Raw genomic sequence first — 17,956 nt, forward strand, 5'->3', positions numbered from 1 at the left:
TCCTACCTTTTTTTTCTCCCGCCTGTCCTAACCCCCTCTCCGGCCCGTCTACCTACCTGTCTGTCCGCCTGCCCGCTGACCCCCTCTCGGGCCTCCGGCTCGGTCGGTGCGGCAGCGGCCTCTGTGCGCTCCTCGGTCGGCCCGTGAGGACAGGCGACCCCGCTTGTGTCCCGCGTCCCCGCACTCAAAACGCTCGATGCCGCCTGTGCCGGCGTACACCGTGTTCAGTCCCTCCCCGTGCTTCACTCTGAAGGACACCTCCGGCGTCTGTGACGGGCAGGTGAGGAACATGAACGCCTGTCTCCCGAAGGACTGGACGCGCTTCGACTTGCCGCTTTTACATCCCGAGCCCGCAGTCTTAAAGCCCCTCACCGGCTTCCCGAAGCGCTGCGGCTCCCGCTCCGGCGCCTCGTCGGGAATGAACGGGGGAACGCCGGAGACGGCGACCCGGGTGGAGGGCACGGCGAGCGGGGAAACTTGCGAACAAACGCCGCGCGGGCAAACGCCGCTCGCTATGAGCTCAGACGCGAAACACTCCTCTTTCACAAAAACGACCGCACCTTTATTCATCCCGGAGGCATGGGACAGGTTTGCGTGTCCCACCGGGTCTACCGTAGCCAGGAGAACCTCCTCCGCCGGGACAGACAGGTCGGGCTGAACCCGCGTGCCGTGTCGGGTAGAGAGGGAAAGCGCCTCCGGGGACGCCGTCCCTCTCACACCGCCACCAAACTACAGCAACGCACGTACAAAGTACAGCACGGCAACACGCGCAACTACACAGCAGCTCAGCCTCAAGCCGTCGGCCTCAAAACTACAGCGATCTAACAGATAATTAAGAAATAAATCAAAACTTACTGACCGCAGGTCGCTCTCACCGAACACACTCACTCACACACCCGACTCCCAGCATGCAGTGCAGAGAGAGAGAGAGAGAGAGAGGGGGAGAGAGAGAGAGAGAGAGAAGAGAAGACCGCTCAGATCTTTACACCGGGAGCACCCCCGGCCTCGGGACCCGAGTTCTGCCTTTTCTTTTGCTCCCCTTCCTTCTTTTTCTTTTCTTTTCTTTTCTGTTTTTTTTTCTTTCCTCTTCACGTGTGACGACGGCATGCGCGTCGATGTTCACGTGTTCTCCCTCGCGGTTCATGTGGACCAGCGCGATTCGCTCCATCCCAGCCGTGAAGAGCAGGAGGAACGCGGAGAGCTCGTCCGTCACCCGCGAGGCCGCGTGAGCCGTGGGACCCCGGGAAGAGAGGCGAGGCCGCGGCCGCCGCTCCCCCCGACAGGGCTCGGAGGACCACGTTATCTTTCCGTTTCTCGACGGGAAGAACGAAGGGACGGACGGCGGCCGCATGGCTCCTTCTCCTTCTCCTCATCTTCCTCCGTCGGAGTCGCGGGGTTCGCCCTCTTGGCGTTCCTCGGCGCCGTCTTCGTCCTCGTTTTTCTCCTCCTCCTCCTCATCCTCCTGCTCCTCCTCTTCCTCCTCCTCTTCCTCCTGCTCCTCCTCCTGCTCCTCCTCTTCCTCCTCCTCCTCCTCTTCCTCCTCCTCCCGCCAGTCCCACCCGGGGGTTTTTTCGGGCCGGTGCTCGCCGGCTCCGCCCGGAGACGGAGGCAAGGGAGGAGAGGTGCACCGGGTCAGCCTGATACGGACGCGGGGAGCGACGAGGCCGGCAGTGGGGTCGGCGGGCACCAGAGACGCCCGAAAAAGAGCGGGCCGCTCGGGCCGTTCGCGCCGTTCCGCTCGGATCGAGGATCGCAATCGTGCTCGCGGATTGCGGTTCATGGCTGCCGAAAGAGAAGAAACGAGGAGAAAGAGATAAGAAAGAGAGCGGAGAAAAATGGAAAAAAACGAAGAAGGGCGAAGAAATGAGAAAAAAAAAAGGCGAACAGAAGAGGTCCGCTAGACCCCGCGGAGGAAGGGAGCGAGAGCGCGGTCGGAGGGACACGGAGACGAAGGCGGCGGGTGGGATGAGAGCGAACGCGTAGGCGGGACCCTGCGGTTGGCGAAAGTGGCCGAGTCGGGGTCGGCGGGACTCGGGGGGCGGCGTCGGAAACGAAGTCTGGGTCCGTGGGACCTGGAGACGCCGCGAGAGCGGAGAAAAACGAAAAAAAAAACAAAGAAGGGCGAAGAAATGAGAAAAAAAAAAAAGGCGAACGGAAGAGGTCTGCTAGCTCAACCAGGACATCTCGGCGGGACCCGGAGATGAAGGCGGCGGGAGGGTTAAATAAATAAAAATTCTGCAGTGCATCACATCAGCCATGGACAGAAGTGTGCAGCTGGCCCTGTTGTGTCTGCAGGCCTGCCTGCTCATCACAGCCTTCACTTCCCCAGACACACACACACTCGCTCTGGTGAAGGATGATCCTCTGTCTTCTGACCTGGTAAGCAGATCCAGCTCTGCTCACTGACGACAAGCAGCTTCAGCGCTGCTGTGAGAAGGGCCTTGATTCACTCTGACTTCACTCACTGGACTTTGGAGCTGCAAAAGTCAAAAGCTGCTGCTGCTGCTGGTGAAGAAGAGCTAAGAGCTACAGAACTTTCTTGTGTTTGGATTTGCAGAACTTGTGATCACCTTGTGAGAAATAGGTCATTGAAGAATGTTCATCAAAAAGCTATAATTTGGAATGTGGCGTCCCCCAATGCTCAACTTTAGGTCCTACACTTTTTAATCTTTACATACTGCCACTTGGTAATGTCATCAGGAGGCACAGCATAAATTTCCATAGTTATGCCGATGATACAGAGCTCTAGGTTGCTGTGTCGCCTGATGACCCATAGCCAATTTATGCTCTTTTTAACTGTATTTTAGACAAGTCATGGATGGCAGAAAACGTTCTACAGCTCAACCAGGACAAAATCGAGCTCTAAATTATTGGTCCTGAAGCTCAGAGAGAGAAACTCAATACAAAACTCTAGACACTGGCATTAAAACTGTGTCACCAAGTAAAAAACCTTGGAGTTATTTGTGATTCAGATCTATGTTTTGAACCACATATCAGACATATAACTAAAACTGCAGTTTGGCATCTTTAGATTGTTGCCAGAGTCCGACCGTTTCTCTCTTGAAATACTGATACATGCTTTTATTACCTGTAGAATTGACTAAGGACCAGAAAGAAAGCACATATTACATCAATTTTAAAGTCTCTGCGCTGGATTCCTCTGTGCTTCATAATTGATTTTAAGATCCTTTTATTGGTTTATGAAGCTCTTAATGGTCTTTGCCTTAGTTATTTATCAGATTTGTTTGTATCCTATCAACCCTCAAGAACCCTCAGGTTCTCTGGTAGCGGCTGGTAGCAGATTGGTATTGTATTTGCTATATACAAAGTTGGTTGAGAATACAACACAACTTCTCTGCTGCCACAGAACATTGTCCATTTGTCTCGTCCTCTTTAATGTTGCATGGATTTTTTTTCCAACTGTGAGCCAAAGAACCAACTCAAACTTTTTATGAAAATATTGCACATTGATTTGGCCTCCATAGCACAACCTCAGTGTTATTTTCAGTGACAAGAAACTTACTGCTCTGCTGCAGAAACTCACAGCATAATCAATAGCATATGTTCTGAACTTGTCTACTCAGTTGATGTCTGCAAACAGTGCTTTACCAGGTAACAGCTTTTTTTTATTGTTATTAAGATTGCTTTTGTTCAGCATTTTGTTGTATTTCATAGTGAAAATAGAGATAGACAGGAAAGGTGGAGCAGAGAGAGGGAATGACATGCAGCAAGTCAAACTCGTGCTGCTGCAGTAAGGACTCAACTGTGATGGGTGGTATGCATTCTGAGTGATCATTTTTACTTACTGGTGAGGGTGAGGATTAATGTTAGGCTTAGTTATGTTAGCTAGTAAGCTAAGTTAGAGTTGGGGTTTAGGAATGAATTTTAGTTAAGATCAGGGATAGGTTTTAGATAAGTCAATTGGGTCACACCTTCAGCATCCTAGGAAGAAAAAACATTTACCACCAGGGCACCCATAACAGGATATAATTTGGAATGACAATAGAATAACAATTGAATCATGTTGAAGGCCAGCCAGAAGCAGCCACAGAGTGGTAACTTTCTATGCGTGTTTATAAATGATAGTTATCAGCATTTTAATGTAGCCTGGGATCAAAAATGCAAAAGTAACTGTCAAATGATAAAAACTGTGATTCCAGCGGATCTGCTATGCTCTGATCTATACAAGCAGATCAGAGCAAAGTCTCTTGGTATTTTTAGAGCAATTGTTTTTATTCTCTTAACAGCTTCACATGTTGAGCTACAGCACTAAGCTGCCTCTGTTTATCCATTCAAGTTGGTCATGGAGCTTGTCTTGGGCGCCTTGACATCAGCACACATGTACCACTTAAACACACGCCCACCATGGTGCATCCACATTCAAAATTAAATTAATGTACAGCTCCAAATTAAACTTGTTGCAACCTCAGCAATGACTGTGAGGTGCAACATCAATCACAGACCAGAGACTGAACATGTGGAGTCATCTGCCAAAAGTACAAAGCACTTTCAACATGTCGTAATTGTTCAGCTGTTGCAAAGTTGAAATAAAATATTGTGTAAAATAAATTTAAATGTTAAATAATTGTTAATTAGAAATGAATGCCAAATAGTTCATTTAAAACTTTCCTATCACTCTGTGAGGGACCAAGCAGGCAGGACAAGGACTCGCAAGTTAACTTTGGAAAAAAAAAAAAAAAGAGGCATTTAGCCAAAAAGTAAAAGTGTCCATAATTAATTCAATTCAACTAGACACACAAGGTGAACTTATATAGTGGCTGATCAGACCAATAAACCAAGACAAAACTAACTAAACAAAACACAATAGACAAATGTTCAGGTTATTAAGAAAATACAGAAAATAATTAACAATAAATAATTAATAATAAATTATACTACCTGCACCCACAGACTTCTCTTTTCCTGCCTGGACCACACACCAAGAACTAACAGGTAACTCAAAAGACAACAGTATTACTAAACAGAACAAATGCTTTAAAATATTGACATTAACCAGTAACTAAAATATGCGCACCAACAAAATAGCCTGAAAAAAGGTCTGTCTGGCACGACTGTATCTCCCTCTTTTTCTCTCACGCTCCTTTGAAACTTGACGTATAGCATTGAGCCCTCAGCATGTTCATATGTTTTAAATGATGGTATTAAAAGCAATAATCCTCTAACCAAATTTCTTTGCTCACTGTTCTATTTCCACTACAGTCTGTCAAAGTAGCTTTACAACACCTATAAACTCAAAATAAGCTCTAAAACTAAAGGAAATACCTTGTATAATCCAACTACATCAAACTATTCTTCAAAAAACATATTTATTGTCGTGTCAACAAAAAACAAAGCAAGATATGGCATCAAATAGTGACATACAGTATATGTTTGAGCTGTACACTGTCCCTTTTAGATGAAATAAGAAAATGAAATGAAACTGCCACAAAATAATGCAACTTAAAATGCCAAAAAAAAAAAAAAAAAAAAAAAAAAAAAAGATATCTATCTAGAGACAAACTCAAAACATCAGTAAAATATGAACTATTTCTGACATTAATATCCTGACAGACTTTTTGAAAGATTAAAAAGCTCAGTATTTGCTCCTCCTGTGGTCTGTCCTCTCTCTCCCTCACTGTCCTGCACTCGCTTCAGCTTGTAAACAATCATTAGCTATTAGCTTAAACAGTGAGCTGAAAGAGGCAGGTTTTGGACCAAGCAGGGAAAAATATCGCTTATATTCCAACCTTGTACTTGGTGAACAAGTGGTGTGATAAATGACTCACTCACTGGCTTTCACTTGAGGAAGTTTTCTTGCTAGTTCTCATCAGGCTGCTGCCTCTCGGTCTGACGGACTGACTGAAAGTTACCGAGCTGCCGCTCTGCAGGCAGCAGGATGCGGACCAAACCACTTTGAGGCACGGGGGGGTCATAACTTTTTAACGCTTAAAAACACACTGTTTTACATTTATAAATAGCACCGCTTGCATTGTACTTTCATTGAATATTACTATATTATTCAAAATTATTTATTAGTGTTAACAATGATTTTTAAATTTTGGGTGGGGGGTTGTGGGGGGGACAATTGACACGTGTTGATTTTACTGGAAACTGCAGAGTTTTTTGTTTGTTTGTTTGCTTGTTTTGTTTTGTTTTGTTTTGTTTTGTTTTGTTTTGTTTTGTTTTGTTTAAACTTAGTATCAAAGACAAGAAGCCTTACCTGCTGGACTGGAATCATACTGAAGTGGGTTGGTGGTTGGTCTTTACACGAGCCGTATTAAAAATCTGTCTCCACTGACAATGGACATTAAATATTTAGTCAAGAATTATTTTTTCCAGTTGTAGAATTTAGAGCAATAGTGTGCAATAACACTAGTTGGCCACTAGATGGTGCCAGATCCTTGAATGTATTTGTACAGCAATTTGTTTTTACAAGGATACAAGGAAGTTTATTGGTCATTAGGTTGGATAATGATTTTTTTACATTTACATGCTAAGTAGTAATTGTATGTAATTACAAGTCCGTGAGTGTGTGTGTATCTCTCTCTCTCTCTCTCTCTCTCTCTCTCTCTGTGTGTGTGTGTGTGTGTGTGTGTGTGTGTGTGTGTGTGTGTGTGTGTGTGTGTGTGTGTGTGTGTGTGTGTTTAAATCTTGAAACATAACCACCATATGTTGTTATAATCAATCTCATAACCATCCAACCAAAGAGGAAGATTACCAAGTGTGTTTCTGTTTCTTTTTCTGTTTGACTGTCTCTGTCTGATTAATCGCCTTCTTGAGAAACGCCCTCCTGTCGCGGAGAGCTGCGGCAGCGTCTCTCAGCTGAACTGGATCCCTCTCCTCTCAGCGCAGAAAACCAAAGCGGAGCCGGTAAGACCAGTTTCTTTATTGACTGCATAGGCTATACTGTACATGTACATTATATATCCGAAACCTTTTAAAATCACGTTTGCAGATTCAGCTATTCTTCTGCTCTAGCAATATAGGTGCCTAATACATCACTGTGCAAAATATATTTTTTTCAATCATGGCTATAAGTTATCCACAATGTTATAATGTATCATCATTTGTTATAATAAGAGAAAAAGCAAGCACTTAAAAAGGTGGATTGTTCATTTTGGAGTAAAAGTCTTTGTCTTTGAATGGCATGTTACTTTATGGAAGAGATCTCTGGTGTTTGATAGTCATATTGTGTGGTGCAGAGTGTTTTCCTCTCTGTACCCTCACAGTGAAGGTGTAAGCATTGGAAGCAGGTCAGGATGTTCATTTGATACATCTTCATTAGGGGATGATTGTGATACTTTTTGTTTGCGTGTCAGTAACTCAGTGGCTGTTCATGGCTGTACAAATAATATGTGAGTTAAAGTCAAATACAAAGATGTCTATTGTTACAACCAACCCTACCACAGGGGTGAGTTGTCACTCTGTCTGTGGAGAGATGGAATAATGAGAGGAATTTTGCTGAAATAAGAGCCACACTATCCAAATTATGTAAGAACTGTATTAAAGAATAAAGAGTAAAAGTCAAACATTTCCATCTACAATTCAGTGAATGCCAGGCAAAAAAAAAAAAAAAAAAAAATCTTGATAAAAAAATTACTTTCATACCTGAAAATCAGCTTTTTGGTTGTAAAATTCACACTGTGGTTCACAGAGACCAGTAAGCTCAAAAAGGAAATGGGAGCGTATGATCCCGATGGCATGCCCTCAGCTCTAACTGATATTGTTACTAACCCAGTGTTGCAACAGTGCCTGGTCTCCTCATGCCAGAAATGATACATACTGAAAATTATCTGCAGACCCAGTATCTTTTCTATATTTTATAGGAAGTTAAGGGTATTTTTGGTTCCAAATATTTGCCTCTCTTCTTGCCTAATTTCAGTAACAGTGCTGGTAACAGTACTATGACTCATGTTTGTAAGCACTGTTGATATGAAAATACAAATTCCACACATTGCCTCTATATTTTCTTGTGGTTTGTGGGGGCACATTCGCAAAATCATGTTTACTGTACGATTCACAGTTCTTTTGGCAGTGGAAGTTTTCACTTTGAGTCTGCTTCTAATTTGAGATGTTTTCCTAGCCCAAACAGCTAAAAACCTTGTCTTGCACAAGCAAACCTATAAATGTTAAAACTCCGCAGACAAGTAATCCAAACATTTCCTCCCTCACAGCTTTATCTGATTAGAATGGATGTCTCGGAGGAGGAAGACTACTATTACCACGACAACATCAGTTTCAACTACAGTTATGAGGATTACTCCACCCTGTGTGAGAAAGGTGACGTCCGTTCCTTCGCTGGTGTCTTTCTCCCCATAATGTATACCATGTGTCTGGTGGTGGGCCTGGCCGGAAACACCCTAGTGGTGGCTGTGTATGCCTACCAAAAGCACCTGAAGACCATGACTGACGCATTCCTGGCCCACCTGGCCGTGGCCGACCTTCTCCTCCTCCTCACGCTGCCCTTCTGGGCTGCGGATGCCGCGAGAGGGTGGGAGCTGGGTGAGGCTCTTTGCAAGATTGTGTCTGCCTGCTATACGGTCAACTTCACCTGTTGCATGCTGCTGCTGGCCTGCATCAGCTTGGATCGGTACATGGCGTCAGTGCGGGCGCAAGGCAGAGATCTTGGAGGACGGCTGCAGAGGGTGTTCACCAGGAAGCACAGTGGGAAGGTGTGTCTGGTTGTCTGGGTCACAGCTTTCATCCTGGGCCTTCCTGACCTGATTCTCTCCAAAGTGAGATCGATCGGCCACAGGAGCATCTGTCTGGCCATCTACCCCCAGTCTATGGCTCGTGAGGTCAAAGCCTCCCTGGAGATAGTGGAGGTGCTGCTTGGCTTTGTGGTTCCTCTCCTAGTCATGGTGTTCTGTTACTGGAGTGTGGGCCTGGCGCTAAGGGGGCTCCCCATTGACAGCAGGGGCAAGAAGTGGAGGGCTGTGCGGGTTCTTCTGATAGTGGTGGGGGTGTTTGTGGTCACTCAGCTACCCTATAACGTGGTGAAGCTCTATCGGGCCATGGATTCTGTCTATTCTTTGGTGACCCATTGTGGGGCGAGCAAAGCACTGGATCAGACAGCTCAGATCACAGAGAGCCTGGCCCTCACACACTGCTGCCTCAATCCAATCCTCTACGCCTTTGTGGGCTCCTCGCTCCGACAGCGCATGATGAAAGTGGCCAAGATGCTTGGCGAGAGGAGGAGACAAAGCAGAGAAGGAAGGGCAACCCAACAAGAGGAGCAAGGAATAGAGATGTCGTTTAACTCCCACACTGCATCCCAAGAGACCAACACATTTTCAATATGAGTTATAAATCATTATTCATTTGTAGAATGCAAGAACAGGAGAAGTGGAACCATATGTGGAAGCCATCTAGTACCAAGGAATTCCAGTCTGGCATAAACAGTGCAATTCCTCCTTGACAAAACAGGAGGATGTTATTGTATGTGTCACAGTCTCTCCCTGTTCAGACTTTATTATAAAAAATTATCATTAGCAAAATACACTTGTGTTTACCTTTCACTGCTTTCCCTACCAAACGGCACAGATAAGGACATAAGAAAGGAAAGAACCATTCAATAGAAATCAGTTTTACTAAATGGAAAAGTGCTGTTTGCTGGATATCTCACAGGCTTGTATAATCTATTGTTTATTTTGTGACTGCTGGAATGAACTTAAGCACTTTATGGTTTAGCACTGAAAGTTACAAGACACCTCAGAAATTTGCCCAGAAAAAAGTTCTTTTGTTGTGGCCAGACTGATCTATGGATTTCAAATATTGCCTGATGAATTACAGGTACCAGTTTTGTGAAATTAGCCCACCTGGAACCCACAAGAAACACTGATATTCTTACAACCTGTAGATGTACAAAGTAAAATAAGATTAGGGATTGGCTTTGATACTCAGTAGTACATTACATACTGTGCAGATAACAATGAAATTAGAAGAAAAAGACAATGTGCTATTAAAAGAATATAGGAAGTGAAAACTGGAAGCATTAATTATGGCTGTATTCCCTTTGAAACCAACTCTGCAATGACTGTCCATCTGGTCACAGTTAGAAAGGGTCTTTTTTCATGATGAGAAGTGCTTGTTCTGATCATCATCAACTAAAATAAATATAGCTGTTAGGCTACATCTCTGTTTTGAAATGACATCTGCACAGGCAATGTACCAGAAAAGTTTCCAGTGCCAGTAAGAGTCATCTGATGTGGGTGGGGAGCACTGATAACCTCTAAACACTGTTCCTCATTTCTGCTCGTCCATCACACCACAGACTAATGCTAACCCTGATCTATCCACCCCATGACCCTTTACGCTAAATCACAAGATGAATCATCAAATTCCCCAAAGAGCTTCTGGACTGCTGGCATTGTGCTGCAGATAACACATTCTTGTTCAAAGTACAGGTTTTTCCAGTGGGCATTGACTCCTGAGTTTTACATGACCTAAATTCCACAGGACATCTGAAACCCACATTTACATCTTCATTCTCCTCACGTCTTATTTCTCAGGAGGAGATGACTGGAAAATGTCACAGCAGATTGAAAAACAACTTCTAGCAGCCTTTTTACAGGGTGAGGATGAAAAGTGGAAAGATTAATTCGGTAATGTTTTGGAAGGATTGTCAGTAAGTTAGTCTCTTGATAGTTGTGAATCTTATAGGTAGAGTTTTTGTTTTTTCTTAAACCCAGATATAATCAGACAAGTTTATATATTTCCTACATTATCGGTCTGTAGGAGTAGTTGCAGGAGATAGGAAGGGTTATTTGGAAAGTCCAGCATTACCAAAGTCTAGTACTGCTACTGATTTGCCAAATACAGTATTATCAGTAAGCAAATTGTACTGTCTCCAATACTGGTTTGGACAAAAACTTGCAGATGGCATTACACAAGTAGGGATCTCTGTTTCATCAGCTTTATTGTTTGTAATAGCATATTTGACAAACGCCTAAGCCTGAGGTCTTCTTTAACCTCAGATGGTGCCAATCAAGTGATATTAGGCTGTTGTAATGTTATCAGGTCATGTTCTGGCATGTGTGTCCTCACATGTGGAAACTATTTGACCTAATTACTCTCTGCTGAGAGAAACACTGCTCTCAACAAAAGTGTACTTACTTGACACGAAGAATAAACAAAGCCCACTGTATAGTGTAAAAGTCCTGTGCAGAATGAAAGTCAGGTTAGTGAGAGACAACATCTGTAATGAATGTGGTATTTTGCTTTCACATTTTCATAATTTATAATTGGTCATCCTTTTTGCTTTGTTAACAAATTAAACCATGATCAGTAAGAGAAGAACACTTAAAAAGTTCAGAAAAGAAACCTCCCATTTCTTTTTTATTGAAAAAAAAAAACAAAAAACAAAATAAACAACTCCATAAATATACAAAAGTACCAAGGCACTTACATAAGGCCTCTGAAAATTCAGACCAGACATATGGCAAATTAAATTATTAAATTACAATTCAGGCAGTTAAACAGCTTTAATTTCTACAAATTACAACCAAGATTTGTTTTGTCTTAAATAATATAAACAGATTAGCTGTTCAAATATATAACTAAATTCTTATTAGACAGAAAAACTCTGATGCCTAAAATGGCAGTGTCACAGAAATAATATATAATTTCATGGTGTAACCTTGATTTTCACATCAAGGTTGGTACAAATGTAATCCAAACACTGAACATACAATATAATTACATCTTATGAAATAAGTGGAGGATTCAAGTGGGTTTGACACAATATGACCTACATGCAAACAGTGTTACCAGTGTGCTGACATACCCTGTACTAGACACAACAACCCTGTATCAAATGTATTGTAAAAAATAAAGCATTCATATCAATACTGAATAGTCACAAGTTTCCATTTGAGTCACTTTGAATCTGTAAAGTATCAAAAAAAGCAGAACACTGACATGGGCCTGGATGTTGGCTGAACTATAGAAAGTACTTCAGCAGCTACAGTCTACAGTCCACTGAAACTAGGGCTTTGGAGGAATACACAAATACACACAAAAGTGCACTTAGGATGCTTAAGAATTTGTCTGGATCCACTTCCCTTACTTCTCTGGAATGTTACAGATTTGCCCCATGTAAACCATTAAAAACACGACTCCATTACCATCTAGCCCTAAACTAAACTCTGTGGAAACGTCATTACTCCTGACCACAAAAATAAATATCCTATGGCAAATTCGCTTGTTATCATATATATAACTTGGACAAACTGTTGTCAGTAGACAAAAGACCAATATATTAAATTGGACTTCTCTGCAGCACAGAGGCAAAATTTCATGTGTGTTGAAAAAAAGCTTTCAGGATGGCAACCATAAGTTTAAACATTGGCAGTGGAATAATAACAAAGAGGGAAAACGTCATGAAAGCTTCTTCAGAAAGAGAAAGAAGAGTTTCTGGAGACTGAACAAGTCTAGAGCAGTACTGTTTTCAGCTGTCAATAATTGAGTATCTGTACATCAAACAGGTCGCAGACTCCTTCGTTGTCATCCAGGTTGAAGTTGTAGTCTACGGCTGCATTTGGAGAGAGGCGCACCAATGGGAACACTGCAAAAATGATACAGGAGCGACACCAATCTATAATAAGCCCCCATGTATCTAATTGTAATCACTGATATGAAAGTTAGCTAATTTTTTCAAACCAGGTAATGTGATGCTTACCATCAGCAGTCATGAACTCATCAATTAGGTCCACAACTCCTAATAGAAAAATAAAACAGGTTTTTCAGAGCGTATCTATTCCACATTGTGAAATGAAACATTAGCCATTCTGGACTGCATTAACAGTAATGTAAACAGTAAAAGGAAAATCACCTCCACAGCTAGCAAAATAGTAAGAATGAAACCAAACAAAGGTGTATGATTCAGCGATGAGTCAGTGCTCCAAATGAAAACATGTTTACAACTAAAAACTTCAGTAAAACCATGACTGGAACACACTGAAGCTGAAATTTCCTGTAAGCGTCAATGCTGCATTAATTGCAGGACGAAGCACCACTCAGGCTATATAAGCTCACATAACCCTCTTTTTGTTGCCCTTACCCTCTCTCTCCTCCTTCATGTGATCTCCAGTAGAGTGTAGCTTCAGCAGACTGCTCATATCCAATCCAGACTGGAGTTCCTGGCCAGCCAAGGTCTCCTGCATTAGTACTTGTGCTGGCTGAGAGGGACACTCTGCAGGAGGATAACAAGTATAGAAGGCACATGTAAGATTCTGCAGAATAAATATATAAATTGGACAGCATTCAGAAAAAAAATCTTTTCTCTTGCTAAAACAGAAGCTTTATCCAAATTGTATGATCTTCGTGGCAATACAAAGGATGACTTTCAAGGGATGGGAAGAATTCTGGACATTTTAATTATCTTGTTTGCTTCAGTCTACAACATCTTCATCTACCTACCCATGTTTGGATCTACATGCAAGTCCCCTTCCTTACCCATTTGTACATCAGGTGGGGTGGATGAGGGTGTCAGCACTTCATCGTGTTCTGGCAGCGCCATCTGGTGGTCTGAGCACAGAGAGTCCTGGCTGCAGGAGGAGAAGGAGGAGGTGTTTGAGGTTGAGTAGGAGGAGCACGAGTGAGGGAACCTCTGCACGTCAGCAGGGGTGCTGGGTGGAGTTGGCATGGCACAGATGTCGTCGGTGGGAGGCACACAGAAGACCACAGGCTTTGAAGCAGCTGAGTCCTTGTTGATGAGCATAACCTGGATGGGAGCTGACTGGCTACGAAGGTTCACTTTGTACTTCTTCTTACCATTTGGGCCCTGGACAGCAACAGTTTGGAGATCAGCTTATTGTCATGAACAGTATGATGTTTCTATACAGGACTGGAATGGTAATCATTTTAGATCTTTTTTTGGTGATGCTAGGCTAAAACGCAGTACCTCATGGAGCTGGCAGGGATTCGTTACCTTGGTCAAAAACCACCAAGCAGGATGGATACTTGTTGTAGCAGGGAACTGAACCCACATCTTACAGTTGAAGGACATTTCCCTTATCACTACACCACACTGCTTCCCAAGTTTTGTGACTGTTTATCAGTGGTACAGCAAATAAATGCCAAGGCTTACAGAATAAACAGCCAGATGGTGGTGAGGAGGCTGTGCCTCATAGGCAAGCATGTGACACCTCACATATTGCAAGGAGCTTCTCATCTCAACACATAAACTGCTTTCATAACAGGTTACTTGGAGTCTATGATAAAAAAAAAACAAGGGGTTGGGGTCTATGAACAAAACAAGGGGCAAGCATTAAAAAAAAAAAAAAAACAGTCTTTCTGGTGACTATTAATCATTACAATAGGGAAGAGCTTTACTGCTTTAAAAGCAATAAAGCAAGCTTGTTAACAGTGACAAACCATTTCAGGTAGGGGCACCTCCAGTTGTGTCCCTGCAGGAGCCACAACAGCCAGAAGAGTGTCTCCACAGAAGGCACTGCAGATGTCTTCATGTGTCACAAACTTATAAGTATGACAGTGTTAAGAAAACAGAACGATTTCATAATGAAGGAAAAGGGAGACAAATAAACTGGAAAAACAGGACTGTGCAACTGAGGATTATCGTGGCCATGATTTCACAGGGGACTAACAACGGCAGTTATATTTATAATCCTCCTTTTGTATAGAATTTGTTCCATTCAAGAAGCAAACAATGTTAAAAGGATCAAACAGCCATTTCAAAAGGGATAAATGGAAGCCCCTAGAGGGCTAGACTTACTAACTGTAGAAAGAGAGAGAAAATCAAGAGCACAAAACACATTAAGTTCAGTATCACTGAATGGCATGGCATCAAACATCAGTTCTCAGACTGCAACAGAGAGGCAATATAGTCCAAGAAGATGTTTTAAAGGTCAAATGTATGCAATCAGATTTTTCATCTGCTTTTTAATGATTATAGGAGGCAGAAGGAAATTTTCTGTCGTTTCATCGTACGCCATCCTGTTACTCAAAAGTTTAATATATTACATTTTAATTCATCTATATATAAAATGCTACACGTTTGTCCCAGTGAAATTGAAAAGCAAAGGCGCAAACAAAAAAATAAAACATAAGCACAGAACTGAATTGCATAAGATAAATAAGCTACATGACCTCAAAATAAAACCAGATGGAAAATAATAATAAAAGCTTAATGTTTTAATAGTAATGAAAGAAAACATGAAAGGATATGTGTCTGCGATGGGATCGTGGCTAAGGTGTTTGATGCTATCCTCTAGCAAAGCCTTCTGGTTGTCCAGCTCCCTCTCTTGAGCATCCAGCTCAGAGATCTGGGCCTTTAGCCTTTCCACTTGCTCCAATACCTCCTGTGTCTGGCTGCATGCGTTTTCCCCCCTGGACACAAGGAACAGGAAGGGTAAGAGGAGAAAGAAGGTTAGAAAACAACACCAGCTGAATGCTGTTAAAATTTCACTTGAATTAGTGCAACTTTGGGTTCTACTAGCCATTATGGTACAACAGAAAAATAGGAGGTGATTTGTTTTTTTGTTTATCAGTTGAGAGCAAGATGAGTAATACACTGTGGTGATGAATAGGGCTCCCTTCATCAGTTATAGCCTGGAACTATGTTCTGAGCTTTCAAGTTCCTAAAAATATTGAAGATGATGAAAAAAATTGCAACATGACAAATATTTCACCAATTTTAACCAAGGAAAAACCCTTCAGTGCTCACACCTCCACTGAATTATGTTCTTGTTTTTCTTCTCAATCAATCCTACACCTTCCAGCACATTGGTGATGTCATATATCCTCCTCTTCTGCCGCACTGCCAAGCTGTCTGCAGCCTGTCAATTCAGACAACAAACACTTCATAAATGGTGTTATTCACTGACAGCTTCATACTCATGTTGACAAAGTACATTGCGACTGACACTTTACCAGCATCCGCAGGAATTCCTCTGGGAAACAATGCATGAGGGAAAATAAAGACTTGAGGCAAACCCATTGAATGGAATCAAGGATTTGGCAAATTAAGCTGCAAAAACAACAAATCAAACCCTTGGCAAATGAAGAGAGTTATACAATGGCAGGAGGAGGAGGGAGGAGGGAAAGGGGCTAAGGAGCCTGCTGTGTAAACATTACCCAGCTTTGGCGCGCAAGAGGAGAGGGAAAAATCCTCCTTATCATCACAGTGATGAACAAAAGGTAGACCTGTAGAAAATACTTCAAATACCTCTGGTGAAGATACCGCCACAGGTTGTCAAGGTAGTAAAAGCAGCGAGCTAGTCATGACTGAATGTGTTTGAAAAGCTTTAAAATGTTAAAATGCCACCATTAACCCACAGCACATTTGACAAGTTGGTAACATGCGAGGAAAAGGGGAGAACCAAGGAGACAAATTTGGGAGATGACAGAGAGACATTTTGAGATTTAGCCTGCACCTGTGTATTTTTTACTGGTTGGCACATCTCACTAACATGGCAGACAGGTGTCAAATCAGAGCTGAGCTAACACTTTGGTTCGCAAAATGTGATCTGTAGACCTTCAAGGTTCACTGACAGGGTCCCAGGGAGTCTGCAATAAAAATTAGGAACAGTGTAACTGAACTCACTTGTTAGTCCAAGTTAGCCCAATTAATGTATAGAAATTAGTATTTATATTCGTGGCTCCACTACCTCCACCCCATTTACAGCAGAGGAGTGGTTCTCAAACTTTTTGGTGTCAAGGGCTTCCAAACTGATACCAAGCAGGCCACAGACCTGTTTTAGATTAGATGTAGTCTCAAGGATCCCCAATGTCGTCAGTCCATTACTGTCTATGCTGTAGATTGGCAGATAAACAGTGAATAGTGTGAAACCTATGAAATGAATAGTCATTCGTATACATTCTCTTATTGGGCTAACTTATAGTCAGTGAAATAATAATGATACTAAAATATTCTCCACTTTTCTGGGGACCCCCTGGAATCCTTCAAGGTCCCCGGACCCCAGGTTGAGAACCGCTGCAGTGGAGTTTGCTATGCATGTCTAGACTCCATAATCAATAAAGTCAAGAATTAATTTAATAAGGAGTCCATGCTAAAGCACAACTGCGACTCCCTTCATCTTCAACGTTATAGTGGTTTACCGTTATTGACCTTTTTGACAGCAAGCTAGAAGACACTCTTTGGGAAAGATTAAAACATGTTTATTGTCTGTGAGGTGGTGCTGGACTTAAAAAAAAAAAAGAAAAAAAGAAAAAAAGAAAGAAAGAAAGAAAGAAAAAGAAAGAAAAGAAAAGAAAAAAACAAGAACGGAGGTTTAGCAAAGGCGGCTAACTGACTCCTTATCCACCTGGAAAACAAATCAATCAGTGCACCTGACTGGTCCCGTTTGAAACTGACAGCAATAGCCGAGCCTTTGTTCATCTCTTCACAACAAAAGAACAATTCAAAGTTTAGAAAAGAAGCCACAGACAACACCAGAGAGCTGGGCTGCAGTTTTCACTGACCACTTTCAGATCAAGCACGCCGTCCTTTGCCTCCTGAATCAGACTGACAAACTTCATGGTGAGGAGACCCAAACTTTTCTCGTGTCGACTCGATGTCGAACGTGCGCTCTCTGCCATTGTCTCGGGCTCCATTCTGTTCTCATAAATCTCCTTTTCGTCAAAAATAAAACCTCACTCGGCTTTAGTCTTCCTATGTTTGACTACGAATGCAACGAATATCTTCCCATTCAGCTCCTTCGCGTTACTTCAAAGGGGTGACGGCCGTGTATCTACAAGGTTTTTAAATGAACGGACGTTACGTTAGATTACAGTTGCCACGGCAACCCTCGCGCCCTCTTTGCCAAGGTAGCCCCCCTCCCCCCGCCACCTGACCCAGTGGCCACGTACTCCAATACTGATCGCTAAACTGAGATTACTCTGATTACGACCTGTCCTCTCATCTTAGTCTCTTCCAAAAAAAAAAAAAATCGGTTCTCACTTTCACATTTTTCATTTCCAACTAACCGAGCGTGCA

General features: G+C 42.7%; 2 protein-coding genes across 3 annotated transcripts; one reads left to right on the top strand and one right to left on the bottom strand.

Moving 5' to 3' along the window:
* Positions 1-6,802: 6,802 nt before the first annotated feature.
* Positions 6,803-11,307, top strand: ackr4a (atypical chemokine receptor 4a). The gene is made up of 2 exons (XM_030075248.1): positions 6,803-6,870; positions 8,175-11,307. Exon 2 carries the CDS (start codon positions 8,190-8,192, stop codon positions 9,300-9,302), a length of 1,113 nt encoding a protein of 370 aa, XP_029931108.1. The 5' UTR covers positions 6,803-6,870; positions 8,175-8,189; the 3' UTR covers positions 9,303-11,307.
* A 13-nt stretch (positions 11,308-11,320) lies between these two features.
* Positions 11,321-17,726, bottom strand: e2f5 (E2F transcription factor 5). Of its 2 annotated transcripts, none has more exons than XM_030075247.1 (8): positions 17,443-17,726; positions 15,688-15,797; positions 15,187-15,348; positions 14,377-14,485; positions 13,456-13,783; positions 13,061-13,192; positions 12,680-12,718; positions 11,321-12,532 (listed from the first exon to the last, which is right to left on the bottom strand). In XM_030075247.1, exons 1-8 carry the CDS (start codon positions 17,572-17,574, stop codon positions 12,456-12,458), a joined length of 1,089 nt encoding a protein of 362 aa, XP_029931107.1. In that variant the 5' UTR covers positions 17,575-17,726; the 3' UTR covers positions 11,321-12,455. The 2 variants fall into 2 exon arrangements, with proteins under 2 accessions (XP_029931107.1, XP_029931106.1); XM_030075246.1 differs by having other exon boundaries at positions 11,321-12,565; positions 17,443-17,725.
* Between the last annotated feature and the right edge of the window lie 230 nt (positions 17,727-17,956).

This window comes from Myripristis murdjan, chromosome 17 (assembly GCF_902150065.1).
Source record: "Myripristis murdjan chromosome 17, fMyrMur1.1, whole genome shotgun sequence".
NCBI lineage: Eukaryota > Metazoa > Chordata > Actinopteri > Holocentriformes > Holocentridae > Myripristis > Myripristis murdjan.

What these genes read in the sequence shown, in the direction of transcription:
- e2f5 (XM_030075246.1), bottom strand. Translation starts at nt 17,574, where the DNA reads ATGGAGCCCGAGACAATGGCAGAGAGCGCACGTTCGACATCGAGTCGA. An exon ending in GCGTGCTTGATCTGAAAGTG is followed by an intron (nt 15,798 to 17,442) that starts GTCAGTGAAAAC and finishes CTGAATTGACAG; the next exon opens with GCTGCAGACAGCTTGGCAGT. An exon ending in CATGAAGGAGGAGAGAGAGG is followed by an intron (nt 12,719 to 13,060) that starts GTAAGGGCAACA and finishes TTTTTCTATTAG; the next exon opens with GAGTTGTGGACCTAATTGAT.
- ackr4a (XM_030075248.1), top strand. Translation starts at nt 8,190, where the DNA reads ATGGATGTCTCGGAGGAGGAAGACTACTATTACCACGACAACATCAGT.